Below are 22797 nucleotides of genomic sequence, written 5' to 3' on the forward strand. Positions count from 1 at the left end.
GGTGGTGGTTGATGGAGCAGAGAAACTGCTGAGGACCTGAAGACCAGGGCTCTGGACATGGAGCCCGGACGTGATTGGGTCACGGCAAAATACTGAAATGACAGAACAGATTCAAAGTTTGACAACTACATGATTGGTTTACTGTTAACATCCTAAAGTCTGGTGATCAAAAGAGGGAAGAGTGAGAATTGTGAATGAATGAGACAGAAAGTCTTCCTGATTTTAACTAAACCCATGTGGTCTTGTTTGGTCCCTCTCTCCACATCCAGGGTTTAGAGAATAGTTCATGGCCCCTAGTGCCTCACTTTAAGTTTGAAATCTAAGTGTCATCTTTTACCCGACGTTGACATGCGACAGACATATCCCCACGGTCATCGAAGGTTTTTAGTTTCAATATAAGAAAATGTATTTGAGCTTCATACAAAACATGAACAGGAAAAAAGCAGTCTGACCAAGAGCGTAATAGATTTAAATAAAGTTTAAAAACTTACCAGGTCTCTTAGTGTGTCCGTTTGAGCAGAGTTGTGAACAAACTGGGCGTACTTCAAAGTGTCTGGACTAATTTGTAAACATTTCAAATAAAACCGTTCACATCAACAACCATGTTACCTGTAGAGTAACTTTATTTCTCTTTTGTCAGTGTTCGATTGTTTGGTACAACAGACACCATTTATATGTTTATTGTGATCACCTTGTATGATAACGCATCACCTTTGTAAAACTCTTCACCAGATGTGACATCATCATCCAGTAGCATCGTGAGACGACTCCAGTTTATAGTGTATGTAGGAAAGTATCAAGTGGGGGCGCCCTACCGTCAAAAGTACTCAGGGCAGCATTCGTAGAGGAGGCAGGAGCCCGGTTAAAAACCAATGTGTGTATTCAAATAAAAGCCCTTGAAAGTAAACACTTAAAATACTAGAGTGGAGCCTATGAAGACAACCAGCATACTCAAACAATTAAATAATTAATTCATGTACAATTAAACACAAAATAAACAAATTATGGAGTATTTATTGACAGATGATGATAAAGATGCAAGTGCAACACAGAAACAAGTCTGCACCCACATAGTACGACACCAAGGTAATAGAAATTATTTTTGTCTAAAGCAAAAATCATTTTTAGTTCAAGGCTACTGGAGTCAGGTGTTGACCAGTCGTCCTGTGATGAGCGTGGTTTGAGTTTTAGCAGGAGAGAATGACACTGGGAACACATCGTTTTCCAAAGTCCTGTATGACCTCGACTTTATAACCTGAACTGAACATTAAAAAAAAAACTACAGCTGTCCACAGTCTGTGATGACCAGCTTCTTCGTGGGCACGCCTCCCTTAGTGCCCAGCTCCCCCATCTGCTGCACCACGTCCATGCCGTCCCGCACCCAACCAAAAACCACGTGTTTGAAGTCCAGGTGCTCGGCTTTCTTCAGCGTGATGAAGAACTGGGAGTTGTTGGTGTCGCGCCCACAGTTGGCCATTGACAGGATTCCTGGGCCCGTATGCCGAACGTCGAAGTTCTCATCCTCAAACTTGCTGCCGTAGATGGACTTGCCTCCCGTGCCGTCACCTTTTGTGATGTCACCACCCTAAGAGACCAATGGGGTTTTGTTAATGATGTTACACGAAAGCAGCTTCACAGATTCACACGAAACTTGGTGGAAAGATGCGATAATGGTCCCAATTTAATTGGAGTAAATTCGGATTAAGAGGCAGATCCAGGAATTTTTGTGAGATCGGGCATTTTTCGTTAATTTCTCAAGGAATGAATCATGGATTAAGGTGTGGAGAAAAAAAAGATCTGGCATATTTAGGTGGCAATTATCAATGATTGTGTACAATTTGGTGAAGCTCAAAGCCAATGAAAACCCCCAATGGGTGATTTTCACAGCACAAGCAATTCAAAAGTAGGAAATGTCTCAAAATCAGCATTATTTCACAAGTATCTACTATTTTTATGCACATTTGACAGACACGGGTCCGAGTGCTTGGAAATTAGTTAAGAAATTGGCAACCGTGATATCCAGGGCTGTAGGAAGAGTGCACTTTGGGCCTTGGCCGAGGTGTAGGTGCCATTCCAGTAACTTAGTTAGTCAAATAATCACATCATTTAAACACAGTCATCTGCCATATTTACATCACATTCCATGATATGGTTGTAAGGCTGCTTCATGAGCAAGATGACCCAGGAGTTTTGTAACAAAAATAAATTAAAATCAGGGTCTTTAAGTCCCATCAGGTCTCTTGTTTTCTTACTGAAAAACATAAAAATAAACCAGTGCGTCATACTGAACAAATTATTGTGACGCAAAGCCTGGGGAGTTATGACAGGAAGCATTTTTGATTCAATACAAATGGAAAAATAATAGTTGTACAACAACTACTGAACTACAATTAGATGAAACACTGATTTATTTTACCGTGTGTAAATTTGATATTCAAACCAAACTTGACGATAACCGTGCACATGAGATTTGAGGCATTGGCCCAAACAGATGAATGATTAAAACAGACTCAGTTACAGTTGGGCTATAGGTACTGTAGTCAGGGCTATCATTACAGATGTGTTGAGTCAACACCAGTGAGCAAACATCACTCAGTGAGAGGAGAGCGTAGGTTTGTCAGCTCTAACCACATCATGCTCATCAAGAAATGCAGCTCTGCACAAGTTCAGTCATCTCCTCACCTGACACATGAAGTCCGGTATGACTCTGTGGAAGACGGAGTTCCGCAGTCCGAAGCCTTTCTCCCCGGTACAGAGAACCTTGAAGTTTTCTGCCGTCTTGGGCACAATATGGGAGAAAAGCTCTATGGTGATGGTGCCCAGTGTTTGGTCGCCGGCTGACACTTTGAAGAACACCTGTGGGTTACTGTCTCTGGAGTGCTCTTGAATTCTAGACATCTGTGGCGACAAGACAGATGAGTCATCGCTGCCGCTCTGGCCTATTCGGTTCTGACACTCGCAGAATGTCTTCTTGAATGATTCTGCTATCTCGGGGGTTTTGAACTTGGCCGCCAGCTGCTCTACTTCGCCATCGCCATCTGGAAAAATGACAAGAGTCCGTCAAGATTACAGCTGAAAATGTATGTTGGCACAAAGCAATTTTTAATAACGGGCATTTTTGGCTAATTACTGCCTTCAGAAACCTTTTGTCAGATCTGCATCTGTACAAAACCTACTGTTTAAAATATTCATGGAAAAGAAATATACAGAGATAAAGAGGTAATAATTAGAATCACATATTAGAAAAAAACATGCAGCTGAATGTGGGTTTGCTGTGATCCAAGCTGCTCTGAACATGAGAACAGAAGATATCCACCAGTGTAGGGCTTTTTTCTCACCACGGTAATAAAGCAGGTACACCCCCCCTGGTGTTGAATCTAGCTAATCTACATCAGCCTGAAGTGAACATTGGTGTCATAAGTGCAGAAACTGACATCACATCCGCAGCATGTGTACCTGAGTAGTCGGTAGCAGTCCATATCAGCGAGTTAGCCGAGGCGTTCATAGGTTTGAGCTCCATCACCTCAGTGATGTTGTGGTTTGCACAAACCCTCAGAACTTGCTCTCGCCGCATCAGGATTCGGTAGAAATGTTTGGACGGGTGGAAGAGGATCTTGAGGTCACCTACTCCGCGCTCTTTCCACTGACTGAGGTCCCGGTCCCATCGGTACAGCTTGGCACGCTCCTTAAACAGAATTTCCTCGTCCTCCTCTCCAGATTTGGTCTCCACCTGAGAGACACAGTTACATCGTGAGCTGTGGTCCTCATTCAGTAAAAAAAATTAAAAGTAGATCAAATATTAAAAGTCAGCATTTTAAACTACCTCTGGTAGAGACACTATTGGTTCAAAATGAATGTCCACATTGTTTGAAGACTCATCATCAGTGCCCCCCTCTTCTCCAGTATTTTTTGGTGCTGAGGGCACTGCACACCCAAACACTGTCGCTCCAGCATTTGCCCACGAGAAGTTGGAGTCTGCAAGAAAGACAAAACATGAAATATTATCTCGTTGTGGCGATACCTTGGTAGATACAATGTTAAAAAGAGGCAAATCAGAAGCCAACCTGTAGATCCAAATGAATAACCTTCTGTCGTTTGGGCCAAGTCAGCAAATGAGAAGCCACTAACATCTTTGAAGCCAAAGCTGGAGAGGTCTGAGGTGGGAGAACAAAGTTAACATGAATCAATCATAAGTATCAAAAGTATGTGAAAAACAGCTACTGTGATCTTTATTCTGAGGTTATTATAAATGAATGAATGTGTAAGTAGCATTTTATCTGTTCTTTCTGAACACTTTTCAGAATAAACCAGATTAGAAATTAGGGGGGGAACTCATCGACATCTGAGCTGAACAGAACGAAGAAGATGAATTATTAGCATCATCATGTGTAGTGGTTCCACACTGTGCTGTACACTGCTGATGAGGAGGCAAACACATCCAGACACCAGTAAATCAATGGCTACATGTATGTAACTTAAAATGACACAGAAACATCAGAAATGAATCTTGTGAAGATGGTTGTTTCTTAAACTGCCGGGGACATTGTGAGTGATGTTTAGTTCAGACTACATGATTTGTAGGAAGATTTTTCAGACATATTTTGGAACTCGCCGACAAAAGGTCCAATTGCCATTTGTGAACTCTCAAAGGTACGATTCCAGAGGCTCGCCAACACAACCCCAGTGCAGGACAGGTTTGGCACGGTATACAGTTTGGAGACCAGACATACTAGTCAGGGGTTTCTACTGGTGAGCGATCGTGTATGACCTCCTATCGCTAGTCAGTTGAGTAGTATGAACTCATAACGACTGCACGACTCCTGATCACACAAAAGGGTAAGTTGTGTTGTGTGAACTGCACAGCGATCCAATGACTCGAAAAGTCGCTTGGTCTGAACGTGGCATAAGTCAGCTGCTCCTTATATTTAGTACACCACACCCAAAATGTAAGATTATCAAAGGTAGTTAGTTGGAGTGAAAAGCAGAAAGTGCTCTGTACCTTGACCAGTTGTAGTAGAAGTGGTAGAAGCTGTTGCCTCAGTGTTGGACTCCGGCTCTGAGCTCTTCTTTGTTGACAGGTCGATGGGACAGCTGCTGCTGCTGCTGGGAGCTTGACTACAAGTCTCCACTGGCTGCTCCGGGGTCAGCTCCTGTGGCGTAGACGTGTTGCCTGCAGTGTCTGAGCTGCTGGATGACGGAGCTGGTGTCTGCTCTTCTGGGGCAACTGCAGAGCTGCTGGGGGCTTCTGCTCCTGTATTTAACTGGGCATCCTGGTACGAGGGATAGGGATAACAAATACAGTCAATAGGCTTGTAAGAAATAAGATGTGTGAGATTATGTGGCCTACATGAGCGTTATTTATATGTATCACAGTGATAGGTTATTCAGTCATCAATTCATTATTGGATTGGACTAGTTATATACATATAAATATATAAATACACACACACACACACACACACACACACACACACACACACACACACACACACACACACACACACACACACACACACACACACACACACACACACACACACACACACACACACACACACACACACACACACACACACGAATCTGATCATGCTGAAAGAAACTTGATCAGAACATCCCTGGTACTTAGATACTGTCTGCTTATATGCATATTTGATCTGAAATCGTATCTCTGCAAGATTCAGTGCCCTTTCAAAGTGCTGCATCATTAACCAGTTCTCGCTGTGCCTTGCGGACTTCTGTCTCGAAGTCCTCCGTCTTGTCGTGGTCTGTATCACTGTCTGTGGTGCTCAGGCCGCAGAAGAAAGTGGGTGGAAGCAAGAGGCTTTTGGCCTTCTCCTCTTCCTGCGGCGTCGGCTTCTTCTCCCACACCACCTGGCAGTCTGGCTCTGAAGGCGGCACACTCAAGATAAGGGCTGGAGAATGGAACCAACAGTTATAATTATTATGATTTACTGGACATTACAGAACATGACTGTGACAGGATTAAGATACATACCATCGCTACACGCTGAGGCCCCTTTCTCAGGAGCATCGGGGTAGAGCTTTCCATTCAAGGCTTTTACTGCGGACTCAAAGTCCTCGTCTGAAAGTTCAGAATTAACAGTATTTTTGCATTAATTACATTTTAATCTGCTAATGAGGAAGATATGTTGATTTCACTGTTCCCACTTCACTCCTACAGACTTGGACAATGAAACAGACACAGGAGGGTCCATTTTAATTACACTTATTAATTAACTTTATATTGTTTGGCTAAAGTTATCATTTGTAATGAAATAGTAGCAACTTGAAAACAAATGCAAAAATGTATAGTGACTAGTCAATTTATTCAACTACTGTGTACAAGTCACCCTTTTATACTATTTTCAGACTCTTTTGGCCTCACCATCAGTTTGATCATCGCTGACGTATCCTGGTTCGTTCTGGTAGCAGAAGAAGGTGAGTGGCAGCAGGAGCTCCCTGGCTAAAGCAGCCTGTTCAGCAGTGGGTTCCCTGACATACACGATCTCGACTTCTGAGTCCTCATCCGACCCTGCACCACCCTCTTCTGCCTGTGAGGGCCCTATGACACAGATACGATAGAGGTAGAACAAGACAGTCAGGCTGGGAAGGTACTGTTCAGAAGATCAGCAGAAATGAATCTGCTTCCACTTAATTCCCTTTAGAACCACAGGTGTTAGTTCACACACACAAATACGTCATGCTCAGCAAAACGGAATAACATGCGTTTGATTTACACATGTGTGAGACAACCTGTATTAAGAACAGATTATGTAAGCATGTCTCCATTTTCACTTTACTGACTACACCAGTTGTTAATTGCATAACTGTCAGAAGCTAGACTAGAGACAGGGAATTACATTTCACACTGTTGCTACACATCCTGCACTAAAAATGGAGTGAGTGATGTTTGCACTGTGCATTCCTCTGTGAGGGAACACTGTGTGGAATCTTCTCAGCTCGCCTTTCAATAGACATCAAGTGTAACAGATAAGTGTGCTGTTGGGATTCAAAACTCTAGTCTGTTCTGGTTAACATTTAATCAACTGGTCAATTATTACCAATTTTAGAATAATTGAAAAAGCTCAACACCGCTACTGACTGAAGTCCAGTATGAGATCGTCCTTCAGATGAGAAAAGGTTTAACTAAACACAATTTGACATTTGGTTTTTAGTAGGTAGAATAAATACAGCAAAGACTAAATTGAAAGATTTTAGATTAATTGAACTTTAAAATAATTTAGACATGGGAACTGTGAAACACAATGTGAAAAATGTTGTGCACGACAGCCATATGAAATGATCAGACATGATAATTCTGAATCATCATTCATCAAAGTTAAACAGACTCCTTGTTTATTGAACTTAATCTACTACTAAATATATATATAAAAAAAAAAACTCTATAAAATGACCTAACTGCATGTCATTTCTCTCCCATCATCTCCGGTACGAGACACATGCTAAGGTATTATTATAGATTATTAAAATCCGTTGTTCAGTAAAAACTGCACCTCCACACACTGGACATGCAACACATTAGCTTCACTGTTTTTTCCACTCCGTGCATCTAGGTTATTTTGTTTCTGGTAGTAAGGGCCAGCCAGGTGACAGCTGCGGTGTTAACACACACTACAGTGATTAGAGTACCTGGGGGTTCAAATTGGGTGGTTGATGTGCTGGTCCAAAAAGCCATTGGGTTATCTTTGAAAAGCCTAAAATCCAGCCCTAAGGGATGATGGGTTGTTGGGCGAAGAGAAACTAATCGTGAGCTTGGTAGCATAAATCATAAAACAAGGCCAAAAGTGTTCAAATGAAAATCTGAAATACCAAGAGCGTGTGTCGACTAAATAATACAAAAATGTGGGTTTTAAAAAAATATTACTACGGGTGAGTGAAACATATTTAGCAAAAACCTATTGTTGATTATAAAGTGTAGAATTTTAAGATGGAGGTATATCTTCAGTAAAATTAAATAACAGCATAAAAAGTGGTTGAAATGGGAAATCAGATATTAATACAATTTCTGTCCTAGTAAAAACAGACTGGGGGCTTGGCTGAGTCAATCACAAAGATGATGGAGCAATGAGATGGAGATGGAACAAGACAATGAAGTAAAAATAAAATGATCAACAACAGACCTGAACCTGTTCAAAAACTGAAAAACAGGCAAATATCGAACATGTATTTAGAGCGTTTTTTGTTTTGATTTTTTTACCTTTCTCTGGGACTTTGAATGCAGGTGATGCAGGTGAAGGATGTCCAGCATCTTTGGCTTTCAGACCGGATGCAGATTCCTCACCCTCAGAGGGAGATCTTGGGGAGCCAAAAATCTTCTGAAGGCTATCAGTGCCAAAGACAAACTTAGGAGGAGACACCACCGTCTTTGAGGAGTTGCCTGGACCCGGAGAACTGGGTGAACATGGCTTAATGTCGGGGAAAAGCTCTGTACGTTCTTTTGTGGTCTCCTCTAGAACAGCGATGGCTGCCTTCCCACATACAGCTGTTGCAGTCTTTGCAGATGCAGTGTCTGGAGATGTGGGAACTACAGAGGTCACTGGAGTCATAAGTTCCTCATTTTCTTGAGCGACCTTGGCATCTTCAAAGACTTGTTTGAATGCGTTTGCAGTATCCTGCAGCTTGAACCTCACAGCCAACTGCTCAATAGTACCCTCTCCTTCTTCAGCAAAGTCCATGGCACTCCACACCCAGGCCTTCTCAGCGCCTTTCATAGGCTCCAGCTTCATGGCTGCTGATATCCAGTGGTTGGCACATATCTTAAGTACCTGGTCTCTCCTCATTATCAACCTCACTTGTTTGGTGGTAAAATTCTGCAAGATCTTGAGGTCCCCGATTCCCCTCTCCTTCCACTGACCCAGCTCCTTATCGTAGCGATACAGTTTGGCCCTGTGACTGAAGACCACCTGCTCATTTTCCTCTCCTGTTGAAATATCCACCAGATCAGGCAAGGGGACTACAGGCTCAAAGTACTGGCCATCCCTCTCCTCATCCTGGGTTACATCCTGCTCATCGTCAGTACCCTCCGACGTTCTGCTCTGGTTAGGCTTAGCAGGAGACTTGCACGGGCTGATGCCAGGTTGGAAGCTGAAGCTGAACCCACTAGTGGATTCTCCAAAGCGGAACAGGTTCTTTCTCAAGGGGCTACTAGTGATGGGAGAGGCATAGACTGATGTGTCAGCAGTATCATCTAAAGCATCTTCTCGTAGGTCGTAGTTATCCCACTCCAAGGTGGGACCAGTGGTTTCACCGTGACCCTTGATTACAAGGCTTGAAACATTGCTGGATGTTATATCTCCCTGTTTGTCATCATCTTTGATCTTTGTTTTCTCATCTGTCAAAAAGAATTTCAGGTCTTTCAAACCAGACTTCATTTCCTCTGCTTTCTGAATGAGATGCGCTGTCCGGCCTGTGTCAACCAGCTTGTGGGGGGTTTGCAAGGGGATGTCCAAAAGAAGCCTCTGACACTCATCAAACTTCACTTTAAACTCCTCAGCCAGCTCTGTGGTTTTAAACTTGGCAGCTAACTGTTCAAGTCTAGCATCTCCCTCAGCAAAGTCATTGGCCAGCCACATCCATGCTTTATCTGACCCTGCCAAGGGCTTAAGATTCATGGTGGTGGTGATCCAGTGGTTGGCGCACACCTTCAGAACCTGCTCTCTTCTCATGAGCACCCTGAGTCTGCCATTTGTGGTGTTTTTCAGGAATTTGAGTATCCCTACACCGCGCTCTTTCCACTGACTGGTGTTGGTGCTGGTGTCAAATCTGAACAGTTTGACACGCTGAGAGTAAAGAACCAGTTCATCTTCCTCCCCTGTCACCAGATCCACCTTATCAGGCATCTGAACCACTGGTTCAAACTGAATATCGTCATTTTCCTCAGTTTTATACATGTCGTCATCCTCCACTTCATGAGAGGCAACAGTCTTAGTAGGGGTTGCCTGTAACGATGAGAACATCTGCTCACCGGCCCCAGAGAAACCTTTAAATTCTGTGTCTTTCTCGCTTAACTGGAAGTCTGATCCAGAGGACTGTGCCAGGTCAGAAAAACTGAATGTATTGGGTTTTCCAGTAATTAATGGATTTTGGTCTTGTTCCGTTTGGTCCTCTGAAGGTGTAGACACATCTTGTTTCTCATTATGTTTGTCAGCTATGCTTTTAAGAAAGCTAGATGCTGACCCAGATGGAGGTGTTGGATCATCAGTTGAGGCAGTATCCTGAATGCCAAACTTGAAGCCACCACCTGCATTAGGCATTGAGAAAGAGAAGCCTGAAGCACTTGTGCTACTAGATCCAGACTGAGGAGTTTCAAACTTGAAAGAATCTGCAGAGCTTTTATCTTTGTTGTGGCCAAACTGGAAAGTGCTGCCACCTCCAAACGGCAGTTTGAATCCAGTTGCAGGTGGCTGACTTGATGAACTCTTGGATCCAAAGGCAAAGCTGAAGGCTGTGGGAGCAGCACTGCTTGTGCTTTTAGCGTTGGGGTTTGGTGTCTGACAAGCCACACACTTATTGGCAGAGCCATTGTTTCTCACTAGACAAGTGTCGCAGTCCCATTCGTCATCCTTCCTGGCAAACATGGCTTCTAAAGAGGGCGTTTCATTTGGGGCGTGGCACGAAACACATTCATTAGCTGATGCATCATTTCTGACCAGGCAGACATCGCAGTCCCACTGTTCATCCTTCTTTTCAAAACCAGACCCAAAACCTGACACTGCTGGCAGATGTGATGCTACTGGAGGCCCCTCTGTTGATTTAGCAGCAGGATTTGGGCTATTACAAGCTACACATTTGTTAGCAGAGGCTTCATTTCTTACTGCGCATATATCACAATCCCACTGCCCAGGCTTCTTCCCAAACTGGGCACCAAACCCAGGGCCCACAGAACATGTAGAGGGCTCCACTTCAGGTGCATCTGCAGGTGGTGTGGTTTCTGCTGTAGCAGTTGTTTTAGCTGAGGCTTTTAGAGCATTACAAGAAACACAAGTGTCTGAATTGGCCTCATTTCTTACAGAACATTTGTCGCAGTCCCACTGCCCCGGCTTCTTTCCAAACGGAGCTACAAAGCCAGAACCAAACGCACTTGTTACTGTGTCAGCAGGTTTTAAGGAACTGGTCCCAAAGGTAAATGAAGAGGGTATAGAAGCTCCAAAAGCACCAAATCCCGAAAATGTAGAGCCAGAACTACTGGGTTTTGATGAATCTGTCCCAAATTTGAAACTAAATGGACTCGGTTTGGTGTCACCAGCAGCCTGAATGTCTGGTTTTGATGACGAATTGGGATTGGCGGTTTGACATGCAACACACCGCACGTCTGTGGGTTTATTTCTTACATAGCACGCATCGCATTCCCATTCACCTTGTTTAAGTGCAAATTGGGCTGCCAGTGATTGAGAATCTTTGATGCTCTCCTCTTTCTCCTCCACTTGACTTTGCTCTTCTGGTGATTCAAGGACAATTTTCTGGGCTTCCTCAAACTTGGCTCTGAAAAGTGATGCCTCATCTGCTGTTTTAAAGCGGATGGCCAGCTGCTCTGGCTTAGGCTCTTCATCTGCATAATCAATGGCATTCCAGACCCAGGATTTGTCAGAGCCAGCATTCGGTTTTAGTAGCATATCAGCATTGATGTAGTGATTGGCACAGATCTTGAGGACCTGTTCCCTTCTCATTAAGAGGCGGACTTTCCCCTTAGTGCTGTGTTTTAGGATTTTAACATTGCCAATACCTCGCTCCTTCCACTCTTTTGTCTCCGTGTCAAAGCGATACAGCTTTGCCCTGTTACAAAACATCTCCTCCTCCTCTTCCTCACCCGTTTTCACATCTACTTTATCAGGAAGAGGTACAATGGGTTCAAAATGAGGGCCATCCTCATCCTCCTCAACATGAGTGCTCTCATTGTCACTCTCTGCTGCTTTTTCTGCCTCTGGTGTGTAACTGGATAACCCAAACACTGGCTTGGCGGTGTCAGAATCCCCAAATTTAAACGGCTGGTCCACTTTTCCAAACAGACTTGCAGTGTCGGTACTCTCTGCAGAATCGACAAAGGAAAAGCTAGTCGGACTTTTGGTGCCGAAGGTGAAAATGCCTGTTTGGCTAGTAGTCTGCTCCTGAGCGGAAAGCTTCTCTGGAACAGCATCCGTTTTAGTGGGAATGTCAGATGTAAGGAGACCAAGCAGACTTTCACTGTGCTTAGCCTGAGAAGCAGAGAAAGTGAAATCGCCATCGTTGGATTTAAAGTTGGAGTTGAATTTGAACGAAGATGAATGTGTTGACTGGGCAACTGCCCCTGCTCCAAAACTAGGCACTTTGGGGACTTCAGCAGGCGCCTGTTGGCTGAAGGACAGCTTCCCAAAGTCCATAGGTTTCCCGTCTATGCTCTTTGGAGGCTGAACGGGGACTACAGATGGTTTGGTGAAGTAGCCAGGTTCAGGCAGAGGAGGGTTAGTGGTTTGTTGGGTTACACTCTGGCCATAGTATTCTTCACTGTATGGTGAAAGAAGGCTTGTGGCTGGCGATTCAAATCGCAGAGGGGCACCAAAGACTTGTTCTTGAGGAGGGTAAATGCAGGGTGGGGCTGTTTGCAATGGAGGTGTGTGAGTGGGCGGCTGGTAAGCATACATATGCTGCTGAGGTGGCATACGGTTCATACCGTACACTGGGCCCTATGTAAAGAAGAGAGAGAGAATAAAAATCTAATGTCACTCAATATACTTTCAGCAAGTGTGTTAATGTAAATCTGTTAGATGATGATACCTTGGTGGGGGTTACATTTACTGCAGTGCGCAGGAGATACTGAGAGTTATAAGCTGGAGACTGGTTGTAGTACGCAGAGGGGGTTGTGGTGGCAACTTGAAAAAGAAACATTACATAGATGTTTAATTTACAAAATCTTTAATTCAGTAATTGCAAAGAAAAATATGTAAATACATATTTAGACATGCTATCTTTCCATGTAGTGTTCTTACCTGTTAGGGGGGCACCATGGTACGACTGGACTGGGGTAAAAGAATCCTGAACGCCCTCAGCCCCATAGCTCTCCCCATACATCTTATGACGAGGAGAGCCTGCATTCCCTGAAGAGTTGTGCCTTAGATCATGAACTTCATTCTGCAAAACGAGCAGCTTAATGAGAAGTGGCTTAACTTAAATACAGACATACAGAACAATTAACCCCCACTAAAAGTAACACAGAATAGTGATTAAGGACCATATCATTCTCATCACCACTCCACTGCTTTGAGTTTGAAAAAAAATGTATGTAATGTATGAATGTCTGTGTGGTTGCGTGGAATACATTTTCTTTTAAAAATATGTTGAATCCAGACCTTGAGGGCTTCAACTTGCTGACACAGCATCTGAAGGAGACTTTTCTGGTCCTCCACCCAATGAGGTTGCGTCTTGGGAGAAATCTGAATGACAAGGGAAAGAAATCATAAAATGTGTTTTCAATCGAAACTGATATTAAAAGGAAACATTTAAATATAATAGACATGAGGAGTATTACCAGTAACCTGAACCTACCAGTCTTTTGGCAGGAGAGACTATGCTTTTGTTTGGAGAAGGACTGGAAAACTTAATGTGGGATATTGTGGCACTGGTTTCTATGGGATGAGCAGGACTAGAGTGCGCTGGTCCTCTCTGACCTGCCTCTTTCTCCTCCTCTTCATCTATGGCCTCTCCACTCTCCCCCAGCTGTTGGTTCACATCATTCAGGAGGTCGACAACTTCCTCCATGGACACAGGCAGCTGGAACATAAAATATAGGCAACGGAGTTCACATTTACAACGAAAAGCCAGATGATACCCTGTGCCGACCATATTGACTCAATTAGTAAACAATGTGTCGTGGTTCAAAAGACTTACCTTCTCAATGTCGTCGGCATTGGCATTGTAGATCTTAGACAGGTAGGTCCTGAACTTTCTCAGGAAAGTGATGCACCTGTCTTGGGTCTCCTCAACCCCATTGCTGGCCTCCTCTGAGAGCCGCTGGTAGATCTGCAAAGGAAAAGCACATCACAGTGACATGCACAAGCAAAGGTGTCAGAAACATTAACTATTAAATTAAAGGTCTAACAATCAGATGTCATATTAAAGGACTGATCCTTGTAAAATGTCTGGAATCTGTATGTTGCTGTTTGATTCATAATTATGACTGTGGGGGCAATATCTATGTTTTATGAGCCCCATTTGAGCCAGTAGCTGTCATGAATGAGAGCTGATTGAATAAATCTGGAAATGAAGACTTACCTGAGCCAAATGCCAGAAGGATGACATGTTATTGATGGTTTCCAAGGTAGCAATGGCCTCCTCTGTCCTGCCCTCAATCTCAAGAAGAGCTGCGTACGCTATCTTGAATTCCTCTTCATAACCCTTCACAGAAGAAATCTGAGACGGGAGAAAGACATACACATAAATACTGGAAGCCAACACGATAGACACCAGTGGGAATCAAACCCCAATCCTTTAAGACTAGTACCAAAAAACCTGTTAAACCAATATTGATTTGGTCATTAAAAACAATCATAAATATAAATCAATTATAAACTATTATTAAGGTAAAGCACTCATATTCATTGCTCATAAACACACAAAAGCGAGACATTAAATTAACATTTCCAACCACTATTATAAAGTTTGAGAAAATGTTTTAACCTGAATATCTTTAGAGGGAAAGTGCATGAAGAGGGGGTCGAGGGGTTCGGGTATGCCACGTCTGTTTTTGATCTTTTCCAACAGTGGGAGGGCGACTTTCCAGTAGTGCACACTCCGACCAATGTAGTCCGTTTGGTCATAGTACGAGTTCACAGTCATATTAGCCTAATGCAGTGTTGACAATATTAAGGAAAGAAAAATAAGAATACAGTTTTCATAGTCATTTCCTTCCGTTACAAATTCTACACAATTCAAATAGTTACACAGTGAGAGAAGCAGCATACATGGTTGTTTTGATATCTTTAAGTTTGCAGTTGTAGAGTGAGTGACAAGGAGCAGGTGTAAAGCATGTGGGTCTCTGGTTAGTATCTGGCAAGGTGCTGACATATCTAAGTGGTTAGACATTTTTCTGTCTGTGCTAAATGTCTGACACCTATATATCTAGTGCTTGTATATTACTGCAGTCCAGTAGCAATCACACAGAATAAAAACAATGATTTCAGATACAGTAATCTGTTGCTATGTGGTTTAGAATTAATATGACTATAACAAACTTTAAAATCTATTTAAAGCACAAATACAACATATTTCTAATCTGTCACAGAAACCCCACCTAAAGTCCTAACCAAAAGAGTGACAAACACTTCATCTACTGGCTAGACACTTCTGTTGTCAAGCTTCCCACTCACTGTGCTTGTGTTAACTGTTTGTGTGTGTGTACCGTCTGGCTGAGACACTGTGCCCAGTGGATGGCCAGTGCTGGTTGAAGCCCATGTTTCTCTCCGGCTCTCAGAGTGCTCAGTCCATGTTGCACAATCATTCGCCGCTTGCCAGACATGCCGGTGCTGCAAGATCAAGTATAAAAATCATCAAAAATACTGAATATTCTTAGTCCTCAAGTCTTACAAAAAATGAACGAGTATCGTTTTTTTTACCCTTTTGTGTCACTTATTATGTTTGCAGACACCCGCTCTGGCAAATTTCACATTTGTGATCATACGTACTGTTTCATGATTTTTTAAGACACCGACACAAATAGCCTCAATGTAAATGTAATCCCTTTGTCCACAAGTTCACCTTTGCTTTCTATGATTTTCGTGAGATGTCACATCAGTAAATGATCAAGGTCTTTATGAGACAGCCTGACAAGTTGGCACCTCCACTGTTTAAATTTTGCAGGATTGGCAATGTTCAAATTATGAGACAAAAAAATTAAGCTTTGAAAGCCAATAACAAAATACATGTGTTCGCATGATGCCATGAGTGCAACATATAGGGTCTTTAGAGCAATATTTCTCTTAAGGTAAACAAAGGTTACCAATGACATATTTATTGCTTTAGGTGGGGCCAACTTTTTCTATTTTTGAAGATGATTTAACCATCTTCAGGTTTTCAGACTCACGCTGTCTGTTTATGAATAAGGCTGTTGAGGGCGTCCCACCACTCCCTCTGTCTGTCAGTGGTCAGGAGGCGAAGGAGAGGAAGTGGGAGGCAGCGCGGCTCATAGAGCTGCTGTTGTTGCTGCTGGTTCAATGAACTGCTGATTTTCGCTGTTTCCTGGAATTGACAGTGGCTACAGAACACCACACCATATAAAAACACCTGGAGGAAAAACATAGGAGATATTTTAACATTTTGAAAGTGCACATAGAACCACATTTTCTGAACACTCTGATGCTGACAATTTTTTTTAATCACACCTTTTATCTAATGCAAATTTTTTTTTTTGTATACGAGGACAGCAGGCTTATTGTTTACAACTAAAATTGCATGTTGCTTTTGATGGTGAATAATGTTAGTCCTGTAACAGCTACACAAGCTTTCCAAGCCACCTTGCAGTCTGAACTGCAAACATGTTTTTTTGTTAAGAATCATATTCATTCAACACTTTGTGATCCTGGGACAAGAAATCCCTTTGCATTACGAATTCAGATTTTTTTAAAGCTCTGGTGTGAATGCTGATAATAGGATTAATGCAAGATCAGATTTTCTTGGATGTCTTGAACATTGGAGGTTAATGAAAAACTATGTGTAGACGTCTCTAGAGAAAGCTCCATCTTGATTTATGTGAACCCATCAAACCAGCTAGCATGGTTCCTCCTACCTCCAGGTCCAGTAGGCAGATGGACTCTGGTGCATTTGTGTCCAGTTTGGAGGTTTCCAGGGTTAACCTCGGAAAGAGCTGCGCTAGCCAATCTCTCAGTGCTGGTCTTTGGGCCAAAAGAGTCCACTGTAGCCCCAACCAGCTCAGATGTTGCAGGTCACCACCATGTAGAAGGATGGAGCCTAGAAAAGAGGCAACAGAGTTCTTAAAATATAGGAGTACTCAGAATGCGACAGCATTGTATGCAGAACAATTAAATACATTTGCCACTCTTTGAGATGATCTGAAAATATTTCAAACAACTATAGATGGATGCAAGTATTATCAGCTCTGCAGTGTAAACTGTGTTTGTCTAAATCATGTAAATCTATAGACGACAACCACACTTTTCTATTATATTGTCTATTTGAAAGAAAATCATGACCCACAGCTAAACTTACTGTGAAGTTACTAAATTACCCAATGTAGTTTTGTGTCCATTAATCATTTGCGCATTACAAAATTAACCTGGCAAAGATACATATAAATGTTTATGACAATCATTTATTTATCAAAAACTAATATAGACAAGAGAAAAATCGACCCGATTTACTAAGTCCAGTAATAAGTTTTGTACCAGTGTCCCATTTGGCCAGATGAGAGAGCTCTGGAACCATGGTGTTGGTGGTACGAATGTCATCATTGGCAATAAATGAAGATCCAGTGGAGGCATGGGTTCCAAATAGCAATTCGAACAGCGAATCCTGACCACTGCGGTTTCCAAATACCTCAACCACCTACACACAGACAACATTAAACGATTATTATTATTATGTCTCTTCTAAATATATAAACAAGGCTGTCTCTGTGTGATATGAGGAATATGATGCAGAAATTTTTAATGTTGGTCTGGTTTTCATCATTTATGACTGTAAACACAGAGTTCAACATGTCAGATATTATTTAACCATACTGACCTCTCTGATTAAGTTGGATAAATCAGTGCTCAGATTGAGCAACATGTGTCCAGCCTGACTCTGTCGATCGTTGGCCAGCAGCTCTAGAAGCGGTGGGGCTGGCTGGTCTCTTTTGGTCATTTTAGGCTTTGGTCTGGAGACCTGGTAGAAGGACAAACAAAAAAAAAAAAGACTATTTTCAAAGGTTCTTGGCTATGGCTGCCAAACAAAGTCTGCAAATGGAAACAAAGAACATTTAAGAACGAAGCCTGCATAAATTATCAAAGAAAAAGGCAGCTGTTTAAAGGTGAATGCATTGCTAGGGTAGGACCAGTATATGAGTTAAATTATTAAATTAACACAAAAATCCATAAGCTGAAAATAACCTGTAAAATACTGCAGGTAACATTTTTCTGTTTTACCATCCTTCAGATTTATTAACATGTTAACTATATTTGCTTTATCTGGCACATCAGTACCTGGTATGCTAGCAGGTAGCACAGTGCAGCCATGTCAATGACATCCCTCCAGGTCTGCTGGCGGTCCTGTGCCAGCTTCACCAGCAGTGTTGCAGCATGAAGGTAGAGGTGACCTCTCATCTCCACAAACACCTCACAAAGATCATCTGCGTGGCATCCCGCAATGCTGCTCAGTGTCTGCATAGCTTGATCAAAACTGCACACATAGACATGCACAAGTTTATTATACAGCACAAAGTCTCCTGCTGTTATTTTGAATCGACAAGGGTCACCTAGAAGTTGGTGAAAATATGACAAACCTAAACCAAGTTATAGTTTAAAATAATGATCACATATCAGTGATAAGATTAATGAGTCAATCTGCAAACTTGGTATGATAGAGCTGGCAGCAACTGAGGCTAACACATCAAATCTAAAACACTTTCCGTCACATTTTAACGGTAAAATGTCCAGTGTAGTGTTTCTATAACAGGGTGAAAACATTCCTCACTGTGGCATCCTTTCAGTGTGTGTGTGTGTACAACGCCACAAGACATCAACATGACCTACCTCTTGAGTGCGTCACAGCTGGGCTGCACAATGCTCTCAGACAGTGTGATTCTCAGCAGGTTGCAGTGGGCCAATAGCAGCTCCTTCTGGAGTCTCCGACACGACTTTTCATTACTAGAAACACTGGGCTGAGCCAAATATTCCTGAAAAAATATAATATACAATACAATATCCATTGTAAACAATATTTTGGAGTTTAAAAAGGTTAGAGGTTATGTACAAAGCTTTGAAAAAGCCACCTATGCCCTCCTACCATAGCAAATATACCGTAACTACTGAACTTCTATCACTGAGTCCATGCTCACCTGCAGTGTGCGCACCACCACTGTGTACCAGTCCAGACTGTGGCTTAGCAAGCCCCTGTTGTCAGCAGCGAGGCAATGCTTGACGGCTTCATCCAGTCGACCATCCTGACAGAAGAGCTGAACCAGCTTCACGTTCACATGTGCATCACCTGGCCTCGCTGCCAGCTCAGCCTGGAGGAGGTCAAACAGCCGGTTCCAACCCTGCTGACCCTGACGACTCAACAGGCGCTCCTGCACAAAGTGGCACAAATAAACCAAAAATAATCAGCATGGCATCCCCTCCACCTTTGTTAAATGGAAGCCTCCATGTTTTCTATTACCTATGGCTGCCTGCTTGTTTACTTTGTCCCGCCACAGACCCAACTCTTTTTAAATTTTCTAATAATAACATAAAAGACCTTTAGCCTTGTGTTTTTCTTACTTGTAGCACTGTGTGCAGCACACTTTACATCACTGTGAGTGAGTGTGTGTGTCTGTAACCGTGTCTGGGCCTCTTTCCCTTACAAACACATTGACCCGTCAAACATAGTCTAATTGGCCAACGGCAGCACCGTGAAATATCCTGCTGTGCCGGTGGAATGTCAAAAAAATCCTTATAGTTTTTAAACTGTCTTGCAGGCAAACAGAACTTGCTATAACATCAATATTGAGGGAGAAGACAGAAAATTGTCCTCCGTCATTCCCATGCACAAGAGAGGGTATCACGTTTGTTTACAATAATGAAAGCCCTGTTCATAGAAAGTTACCAAGTTTAAGACAATGACAACAGTGTGAGGTGCACAAAAGGCTGTGATCTAGGCACAAATTAAAGAGTGATATTAGTTGAGTTGATGAGAAGACTGACAGACGCAGTGTCAAACAGAGCTCTTACTAGAGATTCAGAAGAAAAGAAGCCTCACCTTCAGGTTGAAGACAGCAGGGTTTCCTGGCAGCAGCATCTTGGCAGCTTTGTCCACCCAGAATTCTGCTTTGCCATCAAATTCCTCCTGACTGACCAGTAACTCAGCCACCTTCAACACCAGGTCCCCCTGGGCAGGGTTCAAGTCCACCGACCGCTACAGACATACAGAGGTGAAAGCATCTTAAGGTCAGTTTTTAATAAAGCGTGCAGACATGTGATAGATCCAAAGACCATGACACTTCCAAAACATGGAGGAAGCAGGCTGAAGAGACCAGTAAGAAAGAGGAGCAACTTATTGAATAAACACAGTCAGGAGTCCAAGGCATGAGAATTTCATACACTGTGCAGCCTGTAAAAACAGATTTCCCCCACAAATAACCTCTCTTTCAGTTAGTCAAAAAATTGTTCATTCCAGTAAGCTCTTCCCTCCCTATGACATGTAGGGTCATAAACCACCTGCTTCATCCAAGGTCATTTCTCTCATTGTTAGTCGGTAATAATGTCTTTTTTTCTTATCGACTCTTTGACAGTGAGCTGTCGATCCTTTTGCAAAAGCTTCTTCTTAATAAATATACAAAGACAATTTCGTTGTTTGCTCTATATTTTCAGATTTCCATCACAACTCTGACGCAATTTAGGACTTTGGGATAAATTACACTGACTTGACTTCATGGTCAGGTTATCTTTTGATTTTATTTACTTTTTACAAATGCTTTAACTCCAACAACAAACCCTGGAATGAATGAAGTTGAAAAGGCAGGGTATGTGGCAGACTTTCATTATTCTCATTTTAAAACACTTGGGCAACACCATTCGCTACAAGAAGCACAACATGCAATGCATTCTTTCAGGAGGAGGTACGACTTTTCTCTGCACTCAGTGATGTTTCTCCTACCTTGTAACATCCTACGGCCTTGCCGATGTCTCCCTCTCTCTCGTAGAGATGTCCAAGGAATTTGTGTGCTTTAGGATCCCTCTGCTGGACTTTGAGATATTCTGACACATGTCTAGGAAGGGATGGCACAAGCAAGATATCTGTCAATGTAACAGAAACCTCTTGAGAAACTATAAACACCAGTAAACACCAGGGAGACGAGAATGCGCTTACCTTTTAGCAAGCTCATATTCCTTTGCCTCAAAATACAATTTAGCAAATAGAAACCCCTTGGTTGGCTTCTGTGGAAAGACAGTATTGAATTAGAGTGTGAGGGAAGCAACAACAGTTATAGCAATAATGAATCAGTGTCTTCTTACTTAACTATTAAGAAACTATGAATATAAATACGATCACAAATACAAGCTCTTTAAACATGATGTCTTCTAGTTGTCCATCAGACTCGAGCTAGTGTTGCTGACTTGTCCTTGGTTGAATACTTTATGAGTAATTGTTTCTTTGGAGGTGTGTTTGTGGTGCCAGGAAATGTAATAGTTTACCTTCGCATAGATGCTAACAAGTACGCAACTGAGTTTTAAACAGTCCACTTATATAACTGACAAATACACAAGTTAGCTGCGTACATGCAGGTTAAAAGGGGAACAGGGGCTTCGTTGTTCCGGACATGTATAACTAACTCAGGAAGCTGTCAGTTATACATGCCTGTAGCTAGCTGGCTGTGTGACGGTAAGACGGGCTAATCGCCTAGCATAGCTCATACCCCATGCCGCCCATTTCTAAAACGAGAGGACGCGACGGGGCGCTAACGTGCCGGTTGGCCCCACATCCGCGCTGCTAGCCGCGGGACGGCTAATGAAGCTAACACCAAACACACGCCCGTTGGGACTGTTTCAACGCGTATTAGCACGATTTTAAAAAAAAACAACAAATAAAGCTAGCGTTCATTTGAGCGGGTGTTCAGGCTGACACATGCTGGCTACCGCTAGCCGCCGGCTCGACTTACCTCTTTGAGCGAGGGAGAGGAGCTCTGCGCGGAGGAGACGTACCGGTCCACTTCAGCCTTACTCCGCCGCATGGCTTCACAACACGGCGGCTGCTGCTGCTACAGCCGCGCACGAATGTCCGTGTAACACCAGGGAGTCGGTCAAAGTTTTCAAATGTAGCATTCGTGTGATCTCCTCTTCTTCTTCTTTCCGGCACTATTTAGCGCACTGCTGCCTCCCACCGGTAGGGAATTATCACTGCAGATTGTGCCCTCAGTCGATATCTTGTGTGATCTCCCGCTGACACTTCTTCGCGTCCACAACACGTGACAGTGCGCGAGAGGTACGATTCCTTTCATCTTCCTTCTTGGTACGATTCCTTTCATCTTCCTTGCCCTTTGAAGGAGTGTTGGGTTTGACTTAACCCTGCGTATAAATACAGGAAATATAATAATATAAACAATATTTGTAATACTAGAAGTGCAATACAATTCTGTTTTTCTTGTTTATGCGCTATTGTACGATTTATATGCAACATGTGCAATATTACAGTTTTTTCATCATATTATTGCAATATCCCATATTACTTAATACCTCATTTTATCGTTACCTCTCACAGCCCCTTTTGTTTTTGTAGTATTAGTTTCACTGTAACTTGCTTATTTTATTCTCAATTCTCCCATTATTCCTGTTTGGCACTGGTTCTGCATACCCGTTATATTTTTACTTAATTTACAATTCATTTTTATTTTCACTTATATTTTTAGAATAAGACTCTCCTGTTTTATTCATAGGCAAACTTACTTGGCCATTTTAGGACAGATACAACAAGTACAGTATGTGTAAAAGCAGTCAATTCCTCTGTGCTTCATACACCTGATCTGGGGGTAAAAATTAACCAAAATGCTTTGCGTGTCATTTCCCCAACGAATGGTATTTAAGGTCCAGCCTGAATATGTTACTTTCATTGTAGGAC

At 42.6% G+C, this 22797-nt stretch overlaps 1 protein-coding gene across 6 annotated transcripts; it reads right to left on the bottom strand.

Annotated features, from left to right (window-relative positions):
* Positions 1-998: 998 nt before the first annotated feature.
* On the bottom strand, positions 999-22048 carry ranbp2 (RAN binding protein 2). 6 transcript variants are annotated; one of them, XM_034573749.1, is made up of 30 exons: positions 21842-22048; positions 21052-21119; positions 20839-20950; positions 19942-20097; positions 19043-19273; positions 18738-18880; positions 18189-18384; positions 17731-17871; positions 17391-17550; positions 16775-16956; positions 16073-16272; positions 15392-15515; positions 14671-14835; positions 14266-14403; positions 13882-14013; positions 13540-13764; positions 13344-13427; positions 12984-13125; positions 12772-12866; positions 8219-12680; positions 7651-7728; positions 6386-6562; positions 5996-6082; positions 5710-5885; positions 5000-5270; positions 4065-4154; positions 3824-3975; positions 3457-3730; positions 2683-3038; positions 999-1585 (listed from the first exon to the last, which is right to left on the bottom strand). In XM_034573749.1, the coding sequence occupies exons 1-30, from the start codon at positions 21911-21913 to the stop codon at positions 1280-1282; spliced, it is 9195 nt and encodes a 3064-aa protein (XP_034429640.1). In that variant the 5' UTR covers positions 21914-22048; the 3' UTR covers positions 999-1279. The 6 variants fall into 6 exon arrangements, with proteins under 6 accessions (XP_034429640.1, XP_034429638.1, XP_034429637.1 ...); XM_034573747.1 differs by lacking the exon at positions 7651-7728 and having other exon boundaries at positions 5710-5912; positions 8219-10960; positions 11075-12680; positions 21842-22047; XM_034573746.1 differs by lacking the exon at positions 7651-7728 and having other exon boundaries at positions 3824-3879; positions 3910-3975; positions 5710-5912; positions 21842-22047.
* Between the last annotated feature and the right edge of the window lie 749 nt (positions 22049-22797).

The sequence above is a fragment of the Hippoglossus hippoglossus genome, chromosome 21 (assembly GCF_009819705.1).
Source record: "Hippoglossus hippoglossus isolate fHipHip1 chromosome 21, fHipHip1.pri, whole genome shotgun sequence".
In the NCBI taxonomy this organism is placed as follows: Eukaryota; Metazoa; Chordata; class Actinopteri; order Pleuronectiformes; family Pleuronectidae; genus Hippoglossus; species Hippoglossus hippoglossus.